At 45.3% G+C, this 22,959-nt stretch overlaps 2 protein-coding genes across 4 annotated transcripts in view; both read left to right on the top strand.

Moving 5' to 3' along the window:
• LOC149351695 (uncharacterized) overlaps positions 1-7,689 on the top strand; it is a 40,830-nt gene extending 33,141 nt beyond the window's left edge. The window contains exons 11-12 of the mRNA XM_089581056.1: positions 2,567-2,689; positions 7,171-7,689. Of these exons, the coding sequence (XP_089437182.1) occupies positions 2,567-2,670 (104 nt within the window). The 3' untranslated portion in view covers positions 2,671-2,689; positions 7,171-7,689. The remainder of the gene's footprint in view (positions 1-2,566; positions 2,690-7,170) is intronic.
• The window catches only part of Sirt1 (NAD-dependent protein deacetylase sirtuin-1), a 28,243-nt gene continuing 12,449 nt past the window's right edge, over positions 7,166-22,959 (top strand). The window contains exons 1-6 of one of the 3 annotated variants that reach the window (XM_089581055.1): positions 7,166-7,287; positions 9,834-9,968; positions 17,431-17,619; positions 20,002-20,252; positions 21,897-22,049; positions 22,746-22,893. In XM_089581055.1, the coding sequence (XP_089437181.1) occupies positions 9,866-9,968; positions 17,431-17,619; positions 20,002-20,252; positions 21,897-22,049; positions 22,746-22,893 (844 nt within the window). In that variant the 5' untranslated portion in view covers positions 7,166-7,287; positions 9,834-9,865. Of the gene's footprint in view, positions 7,288-9,038; positions 9,225-9,833; positions 9,969-17,430; positions 17,620-20,001; positions 20,253-21,896; positions 22,050-22,745; positions 22,894-22,959 lie in introns of those variants that run through there. The other 2 variants (XM_089581054.1, XM_089581053.1) reach the window with 2 other exon arrangements.

The raw sequence follows: 22,959 nt of genomic DNA, 5'->3' as shown, positions 1-22,959 counted from the left end.
CAAACCATGGGCTGATGCATCCGCTGACAGTGTTGTAGGGTAGTCTGGATGATACTTGGCTAAGCACTTCTCTGAACACAGGAGGTCTTTGATGCTCATGAACGCTACTTCCTGAGCAGGCCCCCAGGTCCACTCTGATGTCTTTTTGAGGAGGTCACGAAGCGGTGCAGTTTTCTCGGCCAGACATGGCAGAAACCTTGCCAAATGATTCACCATTCCCAAGATCCTCCGGACTCCCGCGACGTCTTTTGGCGGAGGAAGTGACATGACTGCCTCGACTTTTTTAGGGTCGGGACGGATACCTCGGCGGTTTATGACGCATCCCAGGAAGGTCACCTCATTAACACTGAAAACACATTTCGTGCGGTTGAGGGTGAATCCCGATGAAGCGAGTCGCTTTAGCGTTGCGTCCAGGTTCTTGTCATGCTCCGCTTGGTCGCGGCCAAAAACTAGAATATCGTCCATGAGATTGACTACTCCAGTCAGTCCACTGAGAGTTTCGGACATTCGTTTTTGAAAGTATTCCGGCGCTGACGTGATACCGAAGGGAAGTCTGGTGAAACAGAACCGCCCTATCGGCGTGATAAAAGTAGTCAGCTCCTGGCATGCTGGAGAAAGAGGAATTTGGTGAAATCCCGAGTTGGCATCAAGTCGAGAAAATACTGTAGCCTCACCTAGCAGTGCGAGTGACTGTTCCACTGACGGAAGAGGAAACCTTTCTCTGAGGACCGATGAATTGAGGCGAGTGAAATCCACGCAGATTCGGACTCCTCCTGACGGCTTCACAACGGGAACGATTCCGGCACACCAGTCCGTAGGGCCTTCAACAGGACGAATAACCCCTTGCTCCCTCATCTTGAGTATTTCCTGCTCCACTGCTTTTCGTAGCGGTACAGGAATGCGCCTTGCTACAGTCACGGAGTACGGCACGGCTGTCGGCTCGAGACGAATGGTGTACTCGCCCGGCAACTGACCTAGTCCGCAGAAAAGTTGGGAGTAACGCTCCTCAATGCGTTCGGTTGCGCACAGGAACTTCACCAAGCCCAAAGCCTCTATAGCAGGTAATCCAAGGAGCGGGTGCTTAAGATGTTGAACGACGTAGATGACTTGGTCGGAACTTCGCGTCTTCCATTTGATAGTTGCGCCAAATTTTCCGACAACTTGAAGCGCTTTCCCCGTCGGTCCTGCCAAAGTTTCTTTTACCGGATGGAGATCTCTGGGAACTCCGGCAAAATTTGCAGGCACAACGGAGACTTGAGCCCCTGTGTCAATCTTGGCAACCAATGGAAATCCGTTAATGCCGACTTCCACGAGCCTGATGTCGTTCTGAGCAGTGGCTGGTTGATGGACAGCGCCGAGAAAAAGTGCTGAGGTTTCCTGCTCAAGTGTTGAGACTTCTTTAGAGGGAAACTTTCTGCAGACGCGAGCGTAATGTCCCTTACTTTTGCATCTTGAGCACTTTTCGGACTTAGCCGGACACGAAGGACGAGGGTGAGGCGCTCCACCGCAGTAGCTGCAAGACTGGCTGCTCGTCTTCGTGAAACTGGCCGGTCGCGTGCGATTTTTTCCCTTGTGCTTTGCGCGGACAACAGCATCCAAAGCAGTGCCTTCCGTCTTGACCGATGGGCTTCCCTCCACGGCTTGAAGTTGAAGTAGCTGCTGTTGATGATGCACTGTTTCCTTCTGTCGAGCCTTGGAGAGAGCTTTGACGAGGGTGAGGTCGGCATCCAGCTGCAACGCTTCTGACAGTCTTTTATCACGGAGGCCCAAGACAAAACGGTCGCGGATGAGTCGATCCCTCAGTTCACCGTAATCGCACCTGTCCGCCATGTTGTACAGCACAGTGGCGTATTGGTCAACCGTCTCTGTGGGCTCCTGTTCACGCCGGTTGAAGCATGCTGACTCGTAGACAACGTTCTTTGTCTGAACGAAGTGCGAATCGAACTTCTCCTTGACGAGGTCGTAGTTCTTTGCGTCTTCAGCGGAGAGCGAAAACGTGCTGAAGATTTGCCTGGCTTGGCGGCCCATCACGTAGAGCAGAGTCCGCACCTGCGTCTCCTGGTCTTGCCTGTTGAGACCGGATGCGTAGCGGTAGTCTTCAAACTCGAGAATCCAGGCTGGCCATTCTGACGCTCGGTCGAAAGTGAAAGCTGTGGGCGGCTTCAGCGCAGAGCCCGAACTCGCAGTTGCTTCTGCCATCACGGTTCCTTTCGACCGCTGAGGACGGCGAGAATCTCTTTAGCGAAGCCCGGATCCCGCTTCTGACACCATGTCGTGAGTGTTCGACGAGCGCGGAGAAGAACGACCCTCCAGACGGGTGGCTGAGAACAGAAAAGCATTTATTTTAGAAAGGGACGGGCGAGCAGGGGCTCGCCCTCCGACGGGCGCCGGGAGAGGAGGGCGCGTCCGACCGTTCACATTACTTGGCGCTCGGCTGTTACACTAGCCGGCGGCACACCACAATTAAGTTCCATATAGCTCTGAAAGCCTGTGCATTGAGAGTTTTCTGGAAGATTTGGCTTGTGCAAAAAGCCAAATTTTATTCATATTTTTTTTATATTTTCAGCCCTTCAGTCTATTTATGTAGAAGGACATCGGATAAATGTGTCTGAGAGGCCCTTGTCCCAAAGTGGAAATAGTTGCTGCCGCAGGCCTAGGGCAAACAAATGACATCAACTGTGCCATGCAGGTGAGTTTTCGGGGACATGCTTGTAGGTTTGTGGGAAATTTAAGAAACTTTGTATGCCTTGTTTGGCACAGTGCAGAGCTATGAAGCAGTGCAGGACTTGCTGAGCATTTCCAAATTGAACAAAGTTTCCCGGGCTAGCCTTTCTTATTTAGATGCAGTTGCTAATCTGAAGAGTGCATATAGGTGCCTCACTGAATTAAGAACTAGCTAGAATTCTGGCGCTTCATGGGGCGGGATAAAAGATCAGAAGTGTGAGTTCATGTTTCCATAAGTTCTGCAAACATGCAGTGAGCTTATGGGGTTTCCAGTAGCAGCATAGTTAATTTCTGCTGTTTTCCTCATAATGCAGGTTTTGTTCATATATTCTCCACTTGTTTAGATCCAGGAAGAACCTGCTGTGTGTGCACAGATAGTTAGGTAAAACTTTTTTTGAAGCCCCCAGCCCCCAGGTTATGTGCATGAGTGCACAGGCAGTAATGCTTAAGTACAGCCAAACCCCTAAAATTAGCCATTGCCTTGTGCAGGCATAAGACTGAATCAGTTCTCGTGTGCCAGAAATATTTTAAATTAGTCACCTAATGAATACTACACTGTAAACTTGGAGCCATTGAAAATATGGAATACAACAATGTTGAAGGGTGTCAGCCCAAACATGTAACACAATTTTTGGAAAGGCTCTGAATTTGGAAGTTCTGTGCTTCAAGCAGTATGCATAAAATGCTGGATTGGTGGAGATAGCGGTTGCTTGCAGCCTGCTGCAGCTGCATGAATTCAAGCATTCTATAGTGGTAGCAGCCGTTAGCTGGTGCCTTTAAACGCATCTTGGTCAAAAGTACTTGCATCATGAAGTATTTTTGCCTCATTATGAAGGCCTCCTTTAACGTGTGTGAAAAGTTTCCTCATACTGACACTGTAAAAACAAAACCTGTTGAGATTTTGACACCGCATGTGTGCACTGAAGACTGTGCTCATATAGTGCGTGTCTGCATGCAAGATTGCAGCAGCTCTGGGATGGCTAGAACCAATTTCTGTGTCCACATATGTTCATTCTGACACCGAGTGTTGAAGGCCTAGTGAGCATTAAGAGTATAGTGTTGCATTTGTTACTGAATTTTGTTATTGGTGGGGTCATTGTAAAATATGCTTCCCTGCACTTTGTTGTTCAGTTCTCCCAGGCATCACACAGCGTTGTGTGGCTGAATAGCAGTGCGTAAGCTTGTTATTCTGTTGTGCTTATTGGACAGGAGTCTAGCCAGAAACATTAAGCTTTTGTAGTATGCGGCACTGGAGTGGTGGATATTGCCTCTTGCTGAGGTTTATGCCTTGGCTTGCAGTAAAAACTTTTCGCTTCGCTGCATTGTTGACAGAATGCTGCAGTTTTGAGGATCAAATCTTTTCTTTTTACTGTTTGGCTGCAAGACATTCAATGTCAGGATAAGATCTCTGCCATAAATGAGCCTAAATGACATCCGCTCCATGGTTTTTTGATCAGCTGTATTCGATACAGAGGCAGTGTAGGAAGGATGCACCCTTTCCCCATGTCTTGTGTTCAGCATCTGTGTATGGACCACACAGGTGTTAGTAAGAGCACTTGAAAATGTGACTTGTATATTAGTAAAAGTTGGGAAATGTGCATTGTGGCCCATTGCATGGAAGCATGTGCATATGATTGGCCAGACTTCACTGTCTCATCTTGTACACATCATTCACTTGTAGTACCCGCTGTTGTCGTGAGACGGTAGTTAAGTGGAGATGGCATACTGTTTCTTGAAAAGCTCTTATCTGGGTGAGAAAGCATCGATTGGCCAGTAGATTGAGTGTTCTCCCTTCTCTTCTTGCTCAAGCTTGTGCTTTGTGCAGCTGTTGTCAACCTATTTCTGGGGAAACATCGTTAGCTGATTCGACTTGTCACAACTTCTGATACTCATTATATTTATTTATTTTGTTATTTCAAAATACTGCAGGCCAGTATTTTGGCCTAGCAGGAGTGAGAAGAAGCATTGAAATTCACCGATGGAATGAACTTATTTCTTGCTCATATACTAAGTGGCACAGGTTCACAACAAACCGGAAGTCCTGTGGCTTACACAAGCCCCTGTGAAAAGGGACTTGTCTTCACCTTTGGAATTGCGGTGAACCTTGGCAAGGATTACATAGGCCTCTTCATCTGAGGAGGAAGGTTGGAATGGGATCAGTGAAACTGTAGGGTGGGGAGGGTAGAGGATGGGTGGGAGGTGTGCATAGTCTTTAAAAACTTTTTCCAGGCAGTGGTGCATCCATTAGTCAGCAGATAGAGACTTTTCCCCTCCCTCCCCTGTTCAAGTTAGTGCTTCAGGCAGCAGTGCTTCGCGCAGCATATTTTCCAACAAAAACTTGCGTGCTATAGTCAATTTGGACTCGCTACAACTTGGGCTATGCATCATGGTCAAGAGAAATGCAGATCTTTTCTGGCCGAATGAGTTTCAATGTATTTTCTTGAACAAACTGGCACAAATACCCATTGTTGCAAATTTACAGTGGGCAAATTGTTCACTAAAAACAAATGTTTGAAGCGTCTGGTATTCACAAGGGCAATTGCTGAGGTCCTAGGGAATGTATAAACAATTTTGTAGCCGCCACGGTGGCTTGGTGGTTATGGTGCTCGGCTGCTGACCTGAAAGACGTGGGTTTGATCCCAGCCACGGCAGCTGAATTTCGATGGAGGCGAAATTCTAGAGGCCCATGTACTGTGCGATGCCAGTGCACGTTGAAGAACCCCAGTTGGTCGAAATTTCCAGAGCCCTTCCCTATGGCGTCCCTCATACCCTTAGTCTTTTTGGGACCTTAAACCTCCATAAACCATAAACGAAACCCAACAATTTTGTAAGCAGTGAATATTGTCCTATTTTTCTGGCTGCAGTTGTCACAAAATGGGAGACAAGAAGTCAAACATTAACTAGCAGTTGTACATTTGTGGCCCATATTTTTTTGTATAGCTTCCCTACAATGGAGCCGTACATTTTCATCAGAAAGCGCTGGCTGTAGGGAACATATTAACAAAATTCCTATCTAAGCTAAGTGTGGAAATGAGTACATGCCATACATTTGGTATGCCTTTAATTTGCGACACTGGGCAGTAAAGACTGTGCGTAATGGTGTAGATTGAGGTCTAGGTGTGTCTGCATTTATTTTCAAGCATGCAGTGTCCTCCAATAATTTAACACAGCGCATGAATTTGGATAACTGCTGTCTTCAGCACTGTGTTTTGCCTGCATGTGGAGCCTTTATGTCGAAAATATGCGGCCCTCTGAGTTTTCTTGTGTGCCATGCAGTGTGGTTCACTTTGAATCACTAGCATTTTTAATTTCCCGAAGTTAAAGGAACTAAAGTTCTCTCAACCCACCAGATCCTGGGACTTCCATGGTTGCTGCAGGAACCCCACTTTATGGCTTAGAAGCAAAGACTGCATGTATTTGTGACAAAGATTGTGCATGAGTATGAAAGGGAACATAAGAGCGTGGGGCAGTGCAGGGCTGACTGCACACCTGTGGCCATCTAAGCTCTAGAGGCATGCCTTGTGTTTACACAGGCCAGGCCTCCAAAAGGCAGTTGCCTCAAGTTCAGACTGGGCAGTGCATGCCAAACAAGCATATTGGCACATACTGCCAACCAGCTTTCTAAAGGAGGTTGCACACAAGTGTAGCGGTGCACGTCTTCAGTTGTGAACAGCCACATGCACAGGAATGGCTTGCAGTGACATGCACTCGCATGTTTCCTTAGATAGTGCTTGCATTTGTATCATAAGGCCAACAGTTGAATGCTTGTGCTTTTATCGATTAGCTATACTTGTGGTTCCTCTTATGTCTGCATAGCCAAATAATAGTTGGAAAATCACATTTTCGTGGCAGCAGTAGCTTCTTATAAAAAATGTGTTTAACGAAATATACACATAGATCTTTATCTTATGGTGTCCTGCGCCAGTTAAAGGAAGGGTGCATTCTCTATTTGCCACAAGTTCTATGCTGATAGAGGTGTGCTATCCTCTGCATTTATATTTAACCTGACATGGTAGCTCGGTGGCTATGGCAATCGCCAGCTAATCTCAAGGTCAGTGGCTTTATCCCAGCTGTGGCAGCCGTATTTTGAGAATTCTTGGAATTCTGGACAACTTACATTTATTAAGATGAGGATCGTTTGCATAGACACGCATTAAATTAGATGTCAGCACATGTTAAAGAAGTTTAGCAGGTCTAAATTATTCGAGTACTCTTCTATGGAGAGTCTCTCATAGCTGATGTGTCTTTTCAGGAACTTAAACAATATAATTTACAGGTTCTTTGTTTATACTTGAACTAATGACGCAGAGCAGTGGGAAGGTTTCTACACCAACTAGCTCAAACAAAAGTCTTGCTGGAAGGGTTTTTTTTTACAGTTGTTGTTAGATATAGAGTTGACTTCATGTGGTGCCTGCAAATTATTTTCCTTTCTTTTTATTTTTGCAGACCTGTGTACATTAGCATCGTGCCAAATCTGTACAGATGTTGAGTGGCTGTGGGCCACACTTCACAACTGCCGCCTACAAAAATGACACTTCTTTAGCTTGCTTTCATTTTCTGAAGGTGAGGCTCTGCGTATTGTGTGCTAAGCTTTATTCAGGGTCCTCTTGTATGTGTGTTCATTACACTGCTAAATAGCTATCTGTCAAAATACCTGGGAGCAGAAAGCTTTTTAATGCTTCATAATGTGATGCCCAAGGCCTGCCTTGTCTGTGTCTGTTTTCTTGTTTGTGCAGCTTTCTTTCGGGAGGTTTTTCACGTGCAACAGGAACTGAACTGTTGTAATTGGTAATATTTCAAGGTGACTGCACTGTTGGGCTTATGGCCTAGCGGCACTAGAGATGATGTACAGTTAGCAGCATCAGATTACTGTTGTCTTCCTTGTTACCCTTTGTCTGTGTTGTCACTTGTTTTAAAGTATAATGTGAACATTGTCTGAATAAATGGTGGTTGTGCTTGACTGAACTGACTTGTATTTCTTTGTTGTTGTTGTGCAGTGATGTCTTGTAGTTAAACACCTTTTGTTTAGTGACTGTCTTTTTCTTGGTGGCTTTTGAATAGATGACCCATCATGCACATAAGCACAGGACTACAGCACAAACCAGTTTTCTTTGATCACACCAATAGTGAAACCTCTCTCCAAAATCTGGCCCTCTTGTGTGGCTGTATTTGGAAGCTTTGCAGACATATATGCTGCCTTCGAGTTCTGACATCAGCCACTGACGGTGTGTTAAGTTTTGTGCTGCTTTGAGTAATTTTTCTGGCAGTGAGTGATACAAAAATTTCCTTAACTTCAAATTTTTGACTAAATAGCTGCTGTCTTATAACTTCTCATGCCCATGGGAAATTTAGCTATGGGTACGGTTTATAAGCTTGCTTTAATTTAAAAATTCATATAGGACCTCGTGTGTGAAATTTTTTCTTACTGCTGCAATGTTCGTCGGTCATATTGTTTTTAAGATGCTGCTTTTCTCGTTAACAAACTGCCAAAGACTGACATTGACGCTTGCAGCTGAGGGTTTTTCTGCTTGGAATTTGTGGTTTTGAGTTTGCTGTGCTATTGGATGTTTTGTGGGGAGCAGAAGCTAGAGTGTGTATGACCAGTTTAACATTTATTTATTATTTGAAGTGCATCCTGATTTGCCGCCGCGGTGGCTCAGTGGCTATGGTGCTCGGCTGCTGACCCAAAAGACGCGGGTTCGATCCCGGCCGCGGCGGCTAGAATTTCTTTGGAGGAGAAATTCTGGAGGCCCGTGTACTGTGCGATGTCAGTGCACGTTAAAGAACCCCAGGTGGTCGAAATTATCCGGAGCCCTCCACTACGGCGTCTCTCATAGCCTTAGTCGCTTTGGGACGTTAACCCCCACAAAACCAAACCAAGCATCCTGATTTGGGAGCCTACCTGTATGTTACTCATGAAATATTTTGTGTGCAGTACTCGTAGTATTTTGTGCAATAACTGTTTATGGTCGTTTTCCTCCTCCGAGGTTTCAAGCCGTACATAATATTGGGCCATTTGAATCTGATATGACCTAATGGCATAGTTCATTTAGGGGGGGAAAAAAAAATGTTCCGTTTGTTAGAAAGATGGAAACAACGGGAAACAATTTCCGATAACTTGATGTCGATTTATAGAGCTATGTTGGAGACGCTGTTTCTCTACGAAAAAAAAAAAAAAAAAAGGTATGTCGAAGTTGAAAAAATGCTCGGCGAAAAAAATGCGCGCGCGCGCTCAGTCTCTTCGTGCGCGGAGGCTGCGGTACGTCATTCGCATCACGTGTTCGCAGACGTCATTGTGACGTAGCTACGAATTCGTGCATGCGCAGTCATCACGTTTGTAAAGATGGCGGACCGACGAGAGGCATCGAGTGCATCGCCTGCTTATAAACGCCCTAGGTTGGAAAACGACAGCAATCTTCTCGGATTGAGTATACCTAACGACGTAGTAATGCCCCCGAAAGAGTTTAAGCGCCAAAGGTTTGCGTCGGATGCGGCAAATGGTAAGATTGACCCTTCTGAACGTGGTCTTGCTTGTCCGATAGGCCATCAGGCCTGCGCTCGGCGCTCCCGCAAGCCTTGCCCGCTTGGCTTACGCTCATTGGATGAGCGGCGGGCGCTAGGCCTAGCGTAGTGCTACCCGCCTGGCCGGGGAGGAATGGCCGAACGCGGCCTCGCAAGGGTTGCCCCGTTACTGGCGCTGCCGGAGCCCCATGTCATGCTGCGTGATTAATCCCGAATTTAGGTCTAAATTTTGTGTATCTTTATTTTTTTTTGCTGTCGGCGCGATAGAAGACTGGATTTTTAGTGTACTGTCACGTTGGTTTGTTTACATCGCGCTGTGCCGTGGTTTCATCAGCTGATGACAGTGGTGCGGTCGATCCCTCGTTCTGCTTGCTTTCAGACTATATCGTTCTCTTGGTTTTCGCTTGGCGTGAAATTCTCTCGCAGTAATTTCTATTTTTCGCCGGTTTGTGGGGTGTCATTTTTCTGGAGTGGATTAGATGCTTTAAATTGTCTAACGGTACTTCGCGTACTCGTACTCGCAGGTTGGTGTCGCTAGTAGGTAGGTACCGCGCATTTTCTGACTCTTAATGTCTCGCCGCTTGCAGAGGTAACATCATCCAGCGACGCAAATTCAGAAATGTGCAACGGGGATTCCGGTTTTCACGAACTTAGCTCCACTACTGGCGGTGATCTCGTCAGTGCTGATGGAGTGTGTCCGGATAATGACCACCTTGTGACAGGTGAGCGGCGGGACGTTCGAATTGCGTATCTGTGCGCGCTCTTGAAGGGCGTTTAGAAAACATACCTCTCTGCACGGAGGTTTACCTTTCGTTGTGGGGCTAGGAATTTTTTGTCGCGTACTAATACAGAATTCCCTCTTTTTGCTTTGACGAAAAGCCGTGATGTGCATGAGGCTGCACTGTTTGTTGCTGATGTGAGTTCACGGAAATTTTGAATGCCAAATAAACTTTGGTGATGTTGGTATTATTGTGTGTATTTGCTAATCTTACTATGATAGCAGAAAATTTCTATTTGTTTCTTTTAAGTCATATTTAGTGTTGCTTTCAGCTACAGACTTTGATCCAAGTTGAGGTCTGTTGTATTTAATATTGTACCTGCAGCCTTTTGCACCATGCTTACACTTTGCCACAAAAGAATGGTAGGTAGACCCATTCACTTGGGTGACCAGGACAATGGTCTGAAAGGTAATGCTGTCATGGACTGTCAGCTGGTGAGTCAAGAGAGAACATCATGTGTGTCATGGCACATGCATTTCCAGAACAGGTTTATTTTATTATTGCTAGTGTTTTGTGCTAAGGCACATACCTCGGTTTACTTTGTGACTTGTTTTGTGCGGTGTAGGCAGCTCGCAGTCTTGGTGGTTTCTGGAAACTGGTAGTTACTAGAGGCCACCCGGCTGTCTTGAGTAGCATTTAGAAGTGGAAAGGTGTTAGAACGTTAGAACTACTCCATTACAGTTGTATGGTTACAGTATTTAGGACTTTTGGCTCATTGGCATGCATAGTGCATGTTTGTTTTTATATGTACACACTGTTAATCTGCTGTTGAAGCTTGTGGAGGTGGTGGAACTAATTTTTATTGCTTCTAAGAAGATTTAGATCTTGGGTGGTGCTTGGGAAAAGAAAAGCTTCTGGCTTTCTTTTTTTTGCAAACATTTGCATCTGTACTTCATTTTTCTTTATTAAAGCACCTTCATGTTATCTTCACTGCAGTGTGGTTTCTGAGGTGCAGAGTACATGGTAATGGCCTTCTGCTTGAGGGCTAATCTGTGCAGTTTAGAAGTTCAGAAGTTTTGAAAGAGAAATATTTTATGTCTTGTCCCAAGAAATCTGTCCCAAACTTAGGGTGACGATTAAGCATATGTACGTTGTCTGTGATATCTGCATGGTGCTGCCAGCACACTAGAGTAGGGAGAGTTTCATGCTTCTTTCTGTATTTTCACCAAATTTACCAAAATAAACTTTTTGGCTGGTAGCACTATACTGTCAAATCAGTCTTGCAAATGTGCTTTCATCTCTATAGTGCTCCTTCTGTGTTGGTAATTGTCCGATGAAATGGTGCACATACTTGGTTTTTTCTCACAAGTGTTGCAAACGAGCGTGGTGGCACTTCGCAGACGATGACAGTTTAAACAGAAGCAATTAATGGGTTAGTCAAGTTGTTTTAAACAGATGGTCATTTTGATTCCCATTTTAAAATTTCTATTTGTCAACTGTTCCTTCAATTCACTTGCCGAAGGTGGATCGCATGCATGAATCTATGCCAAATTGTTCACTTTAGTCGTCAGAAGATGTAAAACAGTTTTCATTGACTGTGTGGCACATATTTGCTGATGTGGTGGGTCTATCGCCTATTTTATCTACTCCGTGTGCTTATGTAAAGCAGAAGGTTGTGTGTCGTGTTATGTACTCTAAGCCTAGCTGGGAATCCGTGAGATCTGGAGTTGAGGCTGCCAAGTAGCATGGGGAGCACTGGCTAACGTAAGTAGCATGCTGGCATTAGAGGGTCTCGGACCACCAGATATTCTGGGCCCTGTATAGTATCCCCAGAGCTCGAAATATCTGGGAGGGTTAGCAGTTGCCTTCTTACCTCTTCAAATCTTTGGAGTGTGAGGGGCAGTAGTGCTAGACGTCCTCCTCACAGCCCAGCAGCCAATCCATCATCCTGCAACTTTTGAATAACTTGGAGATGGTGGCAGTGGTGCATCGAAAGATGGTATTGAGAACTCAGTAACACTTCATGATGCATAATAAAGAGTTCTGTACTTTGTTTGGCTCATTATTATTTTTGGCTTCAGGCAAGAAGCATATTGCAAGTATTGCGTTAAAGCTGGCAATAAGCAGCCTCAGGCCATTAGCCCAATTTGATTTGGGCAGTATGGTGTTACCGTGTGTGATGTCAGTGCTTTTATACTTGTCGCTGAAATCTAGCTGGCAAGGATGGGTAAGAGTGTTAATAGTGAGTCTGTTCTGGGGACATGTGGGTGCATGGTGAAACTGTCTTGTCTTGCTCTGCAATTAATTCCTTGTTGTGGCTGTGCTCTTGCAGTGAAAAGGTGCTTTTCACTACAGGTGCACTGGCTTTCTGCAGTAGTGAGGGTTGTGGCTTTTAGTTTTGTTCAGAGTTAATTTGAGATCTCCCTCTTCATGGAGTTTTTTTTGTTTCCTTCCTCAAAATAGCCATTAGTCATCAGTCTTGCGCAGTTGGAATAAATGCAATACATTGCACTCTTAATACCCTCTGTAGGATCATTTAAATCCATTTAACAATGCACATTTCACTCCATTATGAAAGTAAGTTGAGTATAAGTTTGCACACAATAATGAATACTGTTGTTACATCCGCACTAAAGTTGAAAATGTCTTGTGTGCGTTGTCTGTCCAGTGTAAACACATATAGAACAAAAGGAAAAAGTGTGCTTTTCACTGGCTCACAGCCGCGGTGCTGCGGTGCAACACCGCCAGCAGCCTTGGTTGGGGTACACGGAGTGGACGAATCCCTGCTCTGCAAGCATGGTTTCTTCACGTGTCGCATTGCTGCTTCGAATCCACGTGCATCGGAGATTCAGCAGGTAGTCTGCAGGTGCGATAGCTGCATGTAACTACATCGTAAACGAACGCCACTTTGACTGGACTGCTCTGCTTATTATAATAAGCGCTGCTCGAGCCGGTCGAGAAATGGGCACAGCGACAAAAGTTGGTCGCGGGTTGTGTTCCCCTCGATTCTGGGATCAAAGCTCGGCTGACATAGTGGTCAATAACAGCAGCACTTCCTTGAAACAGGAGAGCCGCATGTAGTTCATGGACATTCACGGGAAGAGATTGGTGATCTGGCCACTCGTTACGGCACGTGCAATGCATGAGCGCTCTGGTTAAATCTAGGAGAAAATGCGCTGATTCCGTCTTCGTGTGAGAGTCCTCTACATGCAATGCATACTCAAGACTGGACTTGGGAGTAATTGTTACAGCATTAAAGCAGTTTTTTTTTTTTTTTTTTGACAAAGGTGGTAGTAGATTGTCACAACTATCTTTAAGAGAGCAAACTGGGCTGGGTAGTTGTTCACTTTTGGACTCTGCACCGTGCTGACAAAATTCGACACGAGAGTACCTGGTAGCTGACAGATGATAGTCCGTGCTTCATCAGTGTCTGGCCTCTTTTTTTGTATCTGCTTCAGATAACACAGCTCAAGGTGCAGTAATTATTGCGCTGTTTTAGTAGGGATCGAGGTTGCCGTGCCAGCTTGGGAGTTTGCAGTATCATGCTGATGAAAGAGCAGATTTCACATCATCCACGACAAGGACATTTTCTGGATTGCCACGACTCTACCGAAAAACAAAGCGCATGCCCAAGAATTCTTTCATTCAACTTCTAAGCAAATTTTGGTGGCCGTCTTGCGCTTGTTTGAGATGCACTTTGTCCAGAAAGTTTGCAGGTCACCCTAAGATTAAAATCTAAAGCATTAAACCAATGTCGTGTAAGTAGAAGAGCTCAGAAGTCAAGGGTTCTGTGCAGATACGTGTCCACAGTTATGCAAGGAGCACCACAGGCGTGCCACAGCTATCAAGTGGCCAGGTCACAGTTCTCATGATTGGGCCCATGATTGGGCCTGAATCACTTTCGGCTCTCTGGTTTCACGTAAGCGCTGCACTTGCTGACCGCTATCAGAGCTTTGATCCCAGAATCAAGAGGAACCGAACCCGAAACCAACTTTCGTCACCGCACCCATTTCTCGGCCAGCTCAAAAAGCAGTAATAAGTGCAGCTGCCTAACCAAAGTGGTTTAGTTTACGACATAGTTGCATGCGGCTATCGCACCCGCAACTACTGGCCGAATCTCCAATGCACGTGGATTCAAAGCAACAGTCTGAACGAAACGTGCAAATAAAACATGCTTGCGGAGCAGGAGTTCGTCTGCTATATGCACCCCAAGCGTGGTGCTCGACAGTGTTGCACCACAGTGCTGAGGCATGACGGCATAGCTAAGGTTGCTTGCGGGCCGCACTGGCTAAATTGCATGACATGACATGGAGGGAAAGTGCAACTACTCCCTTTCCGCTAACAGAGTTCTGACAAGGGGTTCCTTATGAGCAAGACAACAGCAGCAGTCGTGCACTCTTGGAGCTCAAGAAGCACAATCCCTGCAGGCCAAATTCTGGAAGGCATTTCCTCCTTTACAGTAATGCTTTTCGACCAGGCACCATGAAATTTTGATTTCTAGCATCAAAAATGCCAATACTACACTGACCTGCCAGGGTAGCCCAGTGACTATGATATTCAGCTGCTGTGCCCAAGGTCATAGGAGTCCTGGCTTTGGGGGCTGTGTTTATAGAGGCAAAATGCAAAAACGCCCGAGTGCTGTGTGATTCGGTGCATGGTAAAGAACTTTAAAGGTGCAGTGAAGAGGAATCTGAACTCGTCTTTTTGCTGCGGGAACTCAATCCACACTTTCCGAGCATGCTTAGAAACTTCGATTTATTGCCCTGTGTGGCCGATTTCCCTAATTAAATCGAATTAAAAGTCCGGCTCCCGCCTTTTTTTTTTAATTCTCCCTGTATGGTGGGCGGAGTCGACCAACGCGTGGAGTGCCTTTCACCCATTCACGCGGCGGCTTGCCGCTCTGCCATCGGCGGAGTAATACGTAGTAGTCTGTGCAAGCAAATAGTCAGCGCGTATTTTTATTTCTGTGGGCTTATTTTTCGGCTATATTATCTGCGAATGAAACTATTTATTCACAGAAACCTAAAAAACAAAATAAAGTGAAAGCAAAGCCTCCACGGAGCTGGCTGAAAGATCTCCCCGCGTTGGTCGACTCCACCCACCGTACGGGGAGAATTAAAAAAATAAAGGCAGGAGCCGGACATTAATTCGATTTAATTAGGGAAATCGGCCGCACAGGGCAATAAGTCACAGTTTCTAAAAATGCTCGGAACGTGTAGATCGAGTTCCCACGGCAAAAAGACGAGTTCAGATTCCTCTTCAGTGCACCTTTAAAGGGACAGTGAGGAGAGCACTACTATTTTTTTTTATAGCAAAATCCGATAGTTCGGCATGTCATGGCTTTGTTGCCACTTGGCCGGCAGCGAAAGATGCGTTTATTTCTAAGAAATTTGGATTCGAAGTTGAAAAAGCTTTTTCCCGCCGCTCTGATTCAAACTTGGGATTCTCCTATGACGACACAGGACTAAGTGGCGTGAAACATGACGTGAACATGACATAACGCAGACTCCGTGATTTCTGCCGGCCAGCAGTGCGGCCTAGCAGCAGCGGAAAAGAAAGTTGCCGCCGGCCGCACGTTGAAGGCATCTATCGGCTATTGCGGCCGTCGCTACTGTCGCTTCGCTTACGTTTGCACTGGCGCTTTGCCAGCGTTACGATGGATCTCGTTCTCGAAGTCGTCAAAGAAGTTCTTGCAAGTAGACACCTTTAGCATACCGTGTACCTTAATTCTTACCGCTAGCGGAATACCGGGAGCTCGCCTAACGCCGGTGAGCAGGCGCTGATTGGTCCCGATGCTTCAGGCGCGTGCCTAGCTGCCGGGCACGTGGCACCATCTGGCGACGTCAAGGAGATTTGCGCATGCATTGGCTGCGCCTCAGTGATTTGTGGCTTCTCGGGTCCTAGAGTTGCTAGAACCTTTGGTTCTAGCAACACTGCTTTGTCCTATGACGTCATCACGCTTGTACTTGTGAGTTTGGCCTGTGGCGGCGATACCTGTATTTTGGTTCTTGCTCTTTTCTATGTTACAAGAGCTTTGTTGTCAGTATGAGTGGCGTTTTTGTAATCAGGAGCTGGTATTCTGTTGATACAAGCAAACTTCAATTTCTCCTCAGTGTCCCTTTAAGGGGGGGGGGCCTTGCATTAATCTGAGGCCCTTCCACTATGGCGTCTTGCATGTGTCGCTTTGGGGCCCACAATTTAATTTTAATGGTTGGTTCTTTTCTAACCTTGTAAATAATTACTCACTGTTGTCTGCGCTTGTCTCTTTTAGGTGACATGCTTAGAGGACCATAGGCTCATAATTTTACTTATAGTTATGTTTTCTTCTTTCAAGTATCTATATGGTTCATGGCGTGGTATTCACCTACGACTGCTAAATAATTTATAATTGAATGTCTTGATGCTGTTTCAGCTTCAGTGTTGTCAACCCACCGATGGCTGTGACATGTTAGGAGTGTGTAGGTCACATGAGGCACAAAAAAAACTACAATATGACGACTGATATGCCGTTTGTTGTCATTCCAGCTGTTTAGGCAGGCTGGCCTAAGCATTGTAGTAAATTAAAACTACATGGCAATGATTATATTGCTGTTTGTTTTAGTGCGTCATATGACCTAAACACTCCCAACACGTCACAGCCATCTGTGGGTTGACGACACCATATGCTCCCGCTGATTACAACCGAAACTGATGACAAAAAAATGGCTAGTAATAACAGAATAGCTTTGTCTGTACCTCTTTAACACCTTTCTTTCATAAGATGGAATTCAGTTGCCTGCTTGAAAAAAAAATGAATTTGTCTTCATAAATGCAATATTTATTCTGTGCATTCCATTTGTACTTCTCATGTCAGGATAAAACAGTGGTTTGTGAATTTGGTTAATGCCAGATGTTATAATGCTCTAGCCTAGCTTATTATGGTGTTAATCAAGTGATCAGTTCGACTTGCCTTGCCATCTGCTAGCTGTTCTAGTAAGCTTTGTAGAGTGACTACCACCGACAGGCAGCGGTGCCTGGTTCAAGCGCCAGACTAGGATGGAACTTTTTTTAACTGGGAATATTTTGACAGGGCTATGTACCATACCTTTGTGGTATGCTACATGTAGGGCTATGTAGCATACCGTTTGTGTATGCTAATTATTATTTGCAGCCTGAATTGGAATGTAGTTCACCTTGGGAATCTTCTAACATGGGTTAAATTTCATTATTGAACAGTGGTCACTAACAGTGGTTTTGGTGTGCATTTAAAAACTTTGTGGCATATATCCGATGTCAGTGGCATCTTGTAATGTGTGGTTTATTTAGTACGTAGCAAGGCCACATTATCTGCCTAGTGAATTGTTTTTCAAGTAGTATCCAACACTTATCATGCCACTGTTTTGTTTCGAAGTGACTGCCCTGCTTTTTTTTTTTTGATAGCTGGCTTATGCATTTTGGTGTGGTTTCTCTCATGGTGGTCTTGCAGCAGGCGTTGCACGCGAAGTGGACAGCTCAGGCCACCTCTTTCTCGGAGCCCTAGGTGCTGTTGATGCGGCTCCCAAAGATGACATCTGCGACGATGATGCAGATGAGGTGGCTTCAACCATCAGTCAGCTGTCTGGCCTCTCGGACCTCTCAGACCTGGCCGGTGCAGAGTGGAAGCCTACCAGTGAAGGCAAGCCCTTTCTCTAGCACACTACATATACTCTGTTTTGTGTTTACACGCATCCATGAACAGTGAGGATTAGTCCCCCCCTCCCCCCCTTTTTTTTTAGGCATGACTTCACTTCCAGATGAATTTGAACAGTTCTTACAATTGAACAGAGTCAAAACATTTAGAAGACAAGACTCTGCATCTTTGAATGATCAGACAGCATCATTTGTAGTCTCAGCGAGTTGCATATAAAGTTGCAATTACAGTTGCATATACAATTGCATATACAAAAAATACAGTTGGTTACATGAATGTTATATAGCACCTGTATATACAGTATGACAGAAGCCAACAGCCATAGAAACCAAGGGGTACAGGGGATTTTTTTAAAATTTATTTATTTAATTTGTGGTGTTGATCAATTTAGAATATTACTGAATATGCTATCGCTTAATGCTAATTGATTAGAAAAGCAGAAGAAAAAACAACCACATGCCACCGGTGGGATCCGAACCACGACCTCCGAATTACGCGTCCGGTGCTCTGCCTCTGAGCTACGGCGATGGCTGTCAAATCTTCTGCTTTCGGGGGTATTTACGTTTACAAGTAACCTAACCTTGAGAGTGTTCATCAGTGCCACCCACGTTCATAAGCGGCGGACGTGGAACGTCCTGAGTTACCGCAGGTGTGACGTAGAATGTCATCGAACGAAGAGGGTGGAAGCTGCGTGAGAACCCTCTTATGCTTCCTATGGCGTCAAGGCTGCCAGAACTTGACGCCATAGGAAGCATAAGCGGGTTCTCACGCAGCTTCCACCCTCTTCGTTCGATGACGTTCTACGTCACACCTGCGGTAACTCAGGACGTTCACGTCCGCTGCTTATGAACGTGGGTGGCGCTGATGAACACTCTCAAGGTTAGGTTACTTGTAAACATAAATACCCTCGAAAGCAGAAGATTTGACAGCCGTCGCCGTAGCTCAGAGGTAGAGCACCGGACGCGTAATTCGGAGGTCGTGGGTTCGGATCCCACCGGCGGCATGTGGTTGTTTTTTCTTCTGCTTTTCTAATCAATTAGCTTTAAGCGATAACATATTCAGTAATATTCGAAATTGATCAACACCACAAATTAAATAAATAAATTTTTTAAAAAATCCCCTGTGCCTCTTGGTTTCTGTGGCTGTTGACTTCTGTCATATTTATAACGAGCCCCTCATTCCCCTTCCCCTGTATATACAGTGTTAGCTAGTGCTACGCGGAACTTCTCGTAATTTTCAGTGCCAGCAACTTCTGTGGGAAGGTGGTTCCAGTCACATGAGGTTTGCGGCAGGAATGACTGCAAGAAGCATTTCGTGTTGCATGACACAATTCCGACTTTGTGATTAGGATCATTATGATCAATGCGGCGGGATACATAAATTGGCTGGGGTGATCACGTAGAGCAGGATGGTGATACAACTTGTCGAACTGGGCAATACGGAACACTTCTCTACGCGATGTCAGCAATGGGAGGCAGAAATTAGACTTCATAGTAGTTACACTTACTGTGCGGTTATAGTTAGTAAGGATAACATACAGAGTTATTTTTCACCATTTCGAAATTATTAAGTTGTCATGAGTAGGGTCCCATACATGTGTTGCATACTCTGGTTTTGATCATATTAATGTTGTTGTGAAGCAATAGTTTCAAATTAGAAAAAACATTAAAAAAAGTTGCGACCTAAGTGTGATGCGATAAGACATGCGATTAGCATATTAATTATGTCCTCGGTATGAAGAGACCAGTTAAGATAAGAATCAGTCTCGCCACATAAACACGCCGAGGTGTTTATGTGGCGGGACTGATTCCAATGAAATGCCGCCGCGGTGGCTCAGCGGTTATGGTGCTCGGCTGCTGACCCAAAAGACGCGGGTTCGATCCCGGCCGCGGCGGCTTGAATTTCTTTGGAGGAGAAATTCTAGAGGCCCGTGTACTGTGCGATGTTAGTGCACGTTAAAGAACCCCAGGTGGTCGAAATTTCCGGAGCCCTTCACTACGGCGTCTCTCATAGCCTGAGTCGCTTTGGGACGTTAAACCCCATAAACCAAACCAAACCAACCTGATTCCAATGAAATGTTATCACTGTAGTAGTGAGGCAGGGTGGAAGTTTCTCTGCACATATAAAATAGAATGTGAAGGTCATGGGAATTCTTTATACTGCAGTATGCTTCTTGACCTGTGTTGGATTGTATTGTTCCTTGCATTTCTTTTCTACACAGGTTAAAGTAGGTGGTTCAGTGAATGGTTTGTGGTCTGCTGATAGACTGTGTCAGTGCATAAAACCAAATGCCACGATTATTTGGTTGTACGTTTGCTAGCAGCAGAGCCCTAATGATTGGTGCTTGTGACTGTGGTGTGGGTGCAGGGCCCATGGGTTGGGTGCAGCGTCAGATGAGCCTGGGAGCAGACCCCCGTTCTCTTTTGGAGCGTCTCCTGCCCGATGGAGCTGTCATCCCCCCCAGTCTTGACCGGCTCACCCTGTGGAAGGTGCTCATCAGCATGCTGAGTGAGGAGGAGCCCCCTCGACGCACCAAGCTGGCACACGTCAACACCCTGGATGATGTAGTCAGCCTGCTTCGTACCTGCCAGCGGGTTCTTGTGCTTACTGGCGCTGGTGTAAGTAGCTGATTCTGTGCTGTTGAGTGCAGTGCACGTTTTCAACAGATTAATTTTTTGGTGCGTGCACATTGTGTAAGGCAGCGACATTGGTGTGACCATAAATTTGAGATAGGGACGGAACAGAAAATTCCCTGTTAAATGTGCAGCTGCTCTTGGGATATGCTAACCATGAACAAGAGACTTCGTCCTGAATACATCAGCCTCCAAGCGAAGTTGCATGTTCTTTGGGACGCTGAGTGGCATGTCAGTGGGTCATTACCTACCAACCTTCATCCTCCCTTCTCTTAAAATTTTTAAGCTCGTTTATAGCCCAGGTGTAGACCTGGGCCTCTATTCTAGCTTAGATCTCTCGAGATTGGTCCCTTGAAGCACTCATCAAGTGGAGGAAGCTCCAGAAATGGATGTGGCACTGAGGTGCAACGCAAAGTGCGGTTGAACCAGCTAACACAATATGCTGCACATCGCTACTGGCATACACTCAGTTCGCAGCTCTATTTTTTGCTCCATGGCCTCCAGCTCAACTGTGGTAGTACAGGTGCGCCAGTTCTTAGATAATCACTGGAGGCAACTTGAATGTCTCCACAGCTGCATAGGAGCTACAATTACTAGCAGAGGCCAATAATTTGGTTCTTGTGCTGATTAAAATTGTACTTCAGACATATGTAATGTGGGTGGTGGTAATTTTCTTCGTAATCTTTATACAGTAAAAGCTCGTTAATTTGGCCCCCGTTAATTAAGAAATCCGTATAATTCAACTGCTGGCTCGATTTTGGCCAGCGCCCATGTAAATCTGTGGCTTTGGACATTCACTAATTCGAACACTATGGTTTTCTCGCCGGTTAATTCAACGGACTCCCAAAGGAGGCCACGTCCAAGTCTGACTGGTACGGCAAGAAATTGTCAAAATAATGCTGCAGAGTCGCTCGCACACCTGTGATGTGTGCCGATGGCAGGCGCGAGGATGAATGAACTGCCCCCTCTCCAAGAACAGTGTGACCACTTAGCTTCGGTTCCAGTTTTTTTAGCTTTGCGCTATCCTGCAGCGATGTTGGCTCGACCAGCCAGCATCAGCCAGTCAACCTAACCCAGCTGAGCACCATTTCGGATGCTGATTGGCGTGGTGGTGTTTTCTTTTCCATTTTTTTTCCTCTCACCATTTCAGTACAGCTGAGCCATACCCTTTGCTTTCGTCTGCATGGTTCCTTTCTGCAGCATGCCAAAACAGCGTGCTCCTCGTGTGCGGTTCGCTGTTTTTGCTGTGAAGCCTCCACATACACGACGGTACTGCTTATGATGGGTGCGCCGCAGTAGCGGTGGAGTTCAGAGTCACACCATTAAGTATGCAGACGGCTTTTGCGATTTTATGATTGGAGCAGTCCTACTCCCCCAGATGCTCCCGATACATTTTTTTTTTTTCCAGTCTCTTGGAGTTCTAATTAACGAGCTTTTACTGTGCATATAATCTTACTTCTGTGTGTGGTGTGCTTTTAGCAGAAGAAAAAATGTTTATGCCACTGCTGCTTCCATTGCTTCAGCCATTTGGAGAGTGGTACGAGTTCTTTGAGAGATAGAAGTTAGTGAATGGGCCTTGGTTTGTACAAAAGTAAGATTGACTAATTTGTGTGTGTGGTTTGTGAACAGGTTTCTGTCTCCTGTGGGATTCCTGATTTTCGCTCGCGAAATGGGATTTATGCTCGCTTGAGCAAGGACTTCCCCGCGCTGCCAGACCCACAGGCTATGTTCGACATTCACTACTTCCGCAAAGACCCACGGCCTTTCTTCAAGTTTGCTAAGGTGATCCTCGGAGTCTGCTCCTCAATAATAATTATTATATTATTTTTGTTATTATAGTTAAAAAAGGCATGTCATCTCGTCTGCTGAGAGGGGAGTTATTCATTCAGATGTTTTGTTATTTGGGTGTTTATTTACTTTTTCAGTTTCCTGGTATTTTATGCACGTAAGTGCCCATCATTATAGGTTTTTACTTGTAATGAAGTTAGCATTTTAGCATTTTTTTTTACCTTAGTGATGTTACTAATTCTTGCCAGAATTGCCATGTTGCTGTCTTTTACTTGTAATGAAGTTAGCATTTTAGCATTTTTTTTACCTTATTGAAGTTAGTTTTGTATTTTAAGATGCTACTTTTAGTGATGTTACTAATTCTTGCCAGAATTTCCATGTTTCTGTCTGCCACTAAACTGCCTTTTATAGCCTCGCGTGTGTTGTATTTTGGCTTGAATGTGGCATGTATGTTTCTTACTGCTTGATGCTACATAGTATTTTTTTCTTGGTTTGCCTGCCTTCATTTTCTCTTCTAGGGAATCTGCTGTGAATGGTGGAAAGTATTGCCATGTGTTATCTATCACATTAATCTTGAATTCTAATAGAGAAACTGTATGTCAGTAGGAGCACTGTTATAATGCTACATCAGACACCTTTGTCTTGTTATGGTCATTGTTATTGACCTTGGCATTCTCTGCATCTTTTTAGGAAATATACCCTGGTCAGTTCACGCCATCTGCAAGCCACAGGTTCATAAAGCTCCTGGAGGACAACAACAAACTCCTGCGGAACTACACACAAAACATTGATACTCTAGAGCAAACCTGTGGTATCCGTAATGTCATCACATGTCATGGTGAGTGCCTTAGTTTTCTCCACGAAGAACTTCCAATTTGTAGGCATAGTTTGTGTTAGCAAACAA

This window comes from Amblyomma mixtum, chromosome 3 (assembly GCF_055824585.1).
Source record: "Amblyomma mixtum isolate Tamu chromosome 3, ASM5582458v1, whole genome shotgun sequence".
NCBI lineage: Eukaryota > Metazoa > Arthropoda > Arachnida > Ixodida > Ixodidae > Amblyomma > Amblyomma mixtum.
This window is presented reverse-complemented; position numbering and strand designations above follow the sequence as displayed.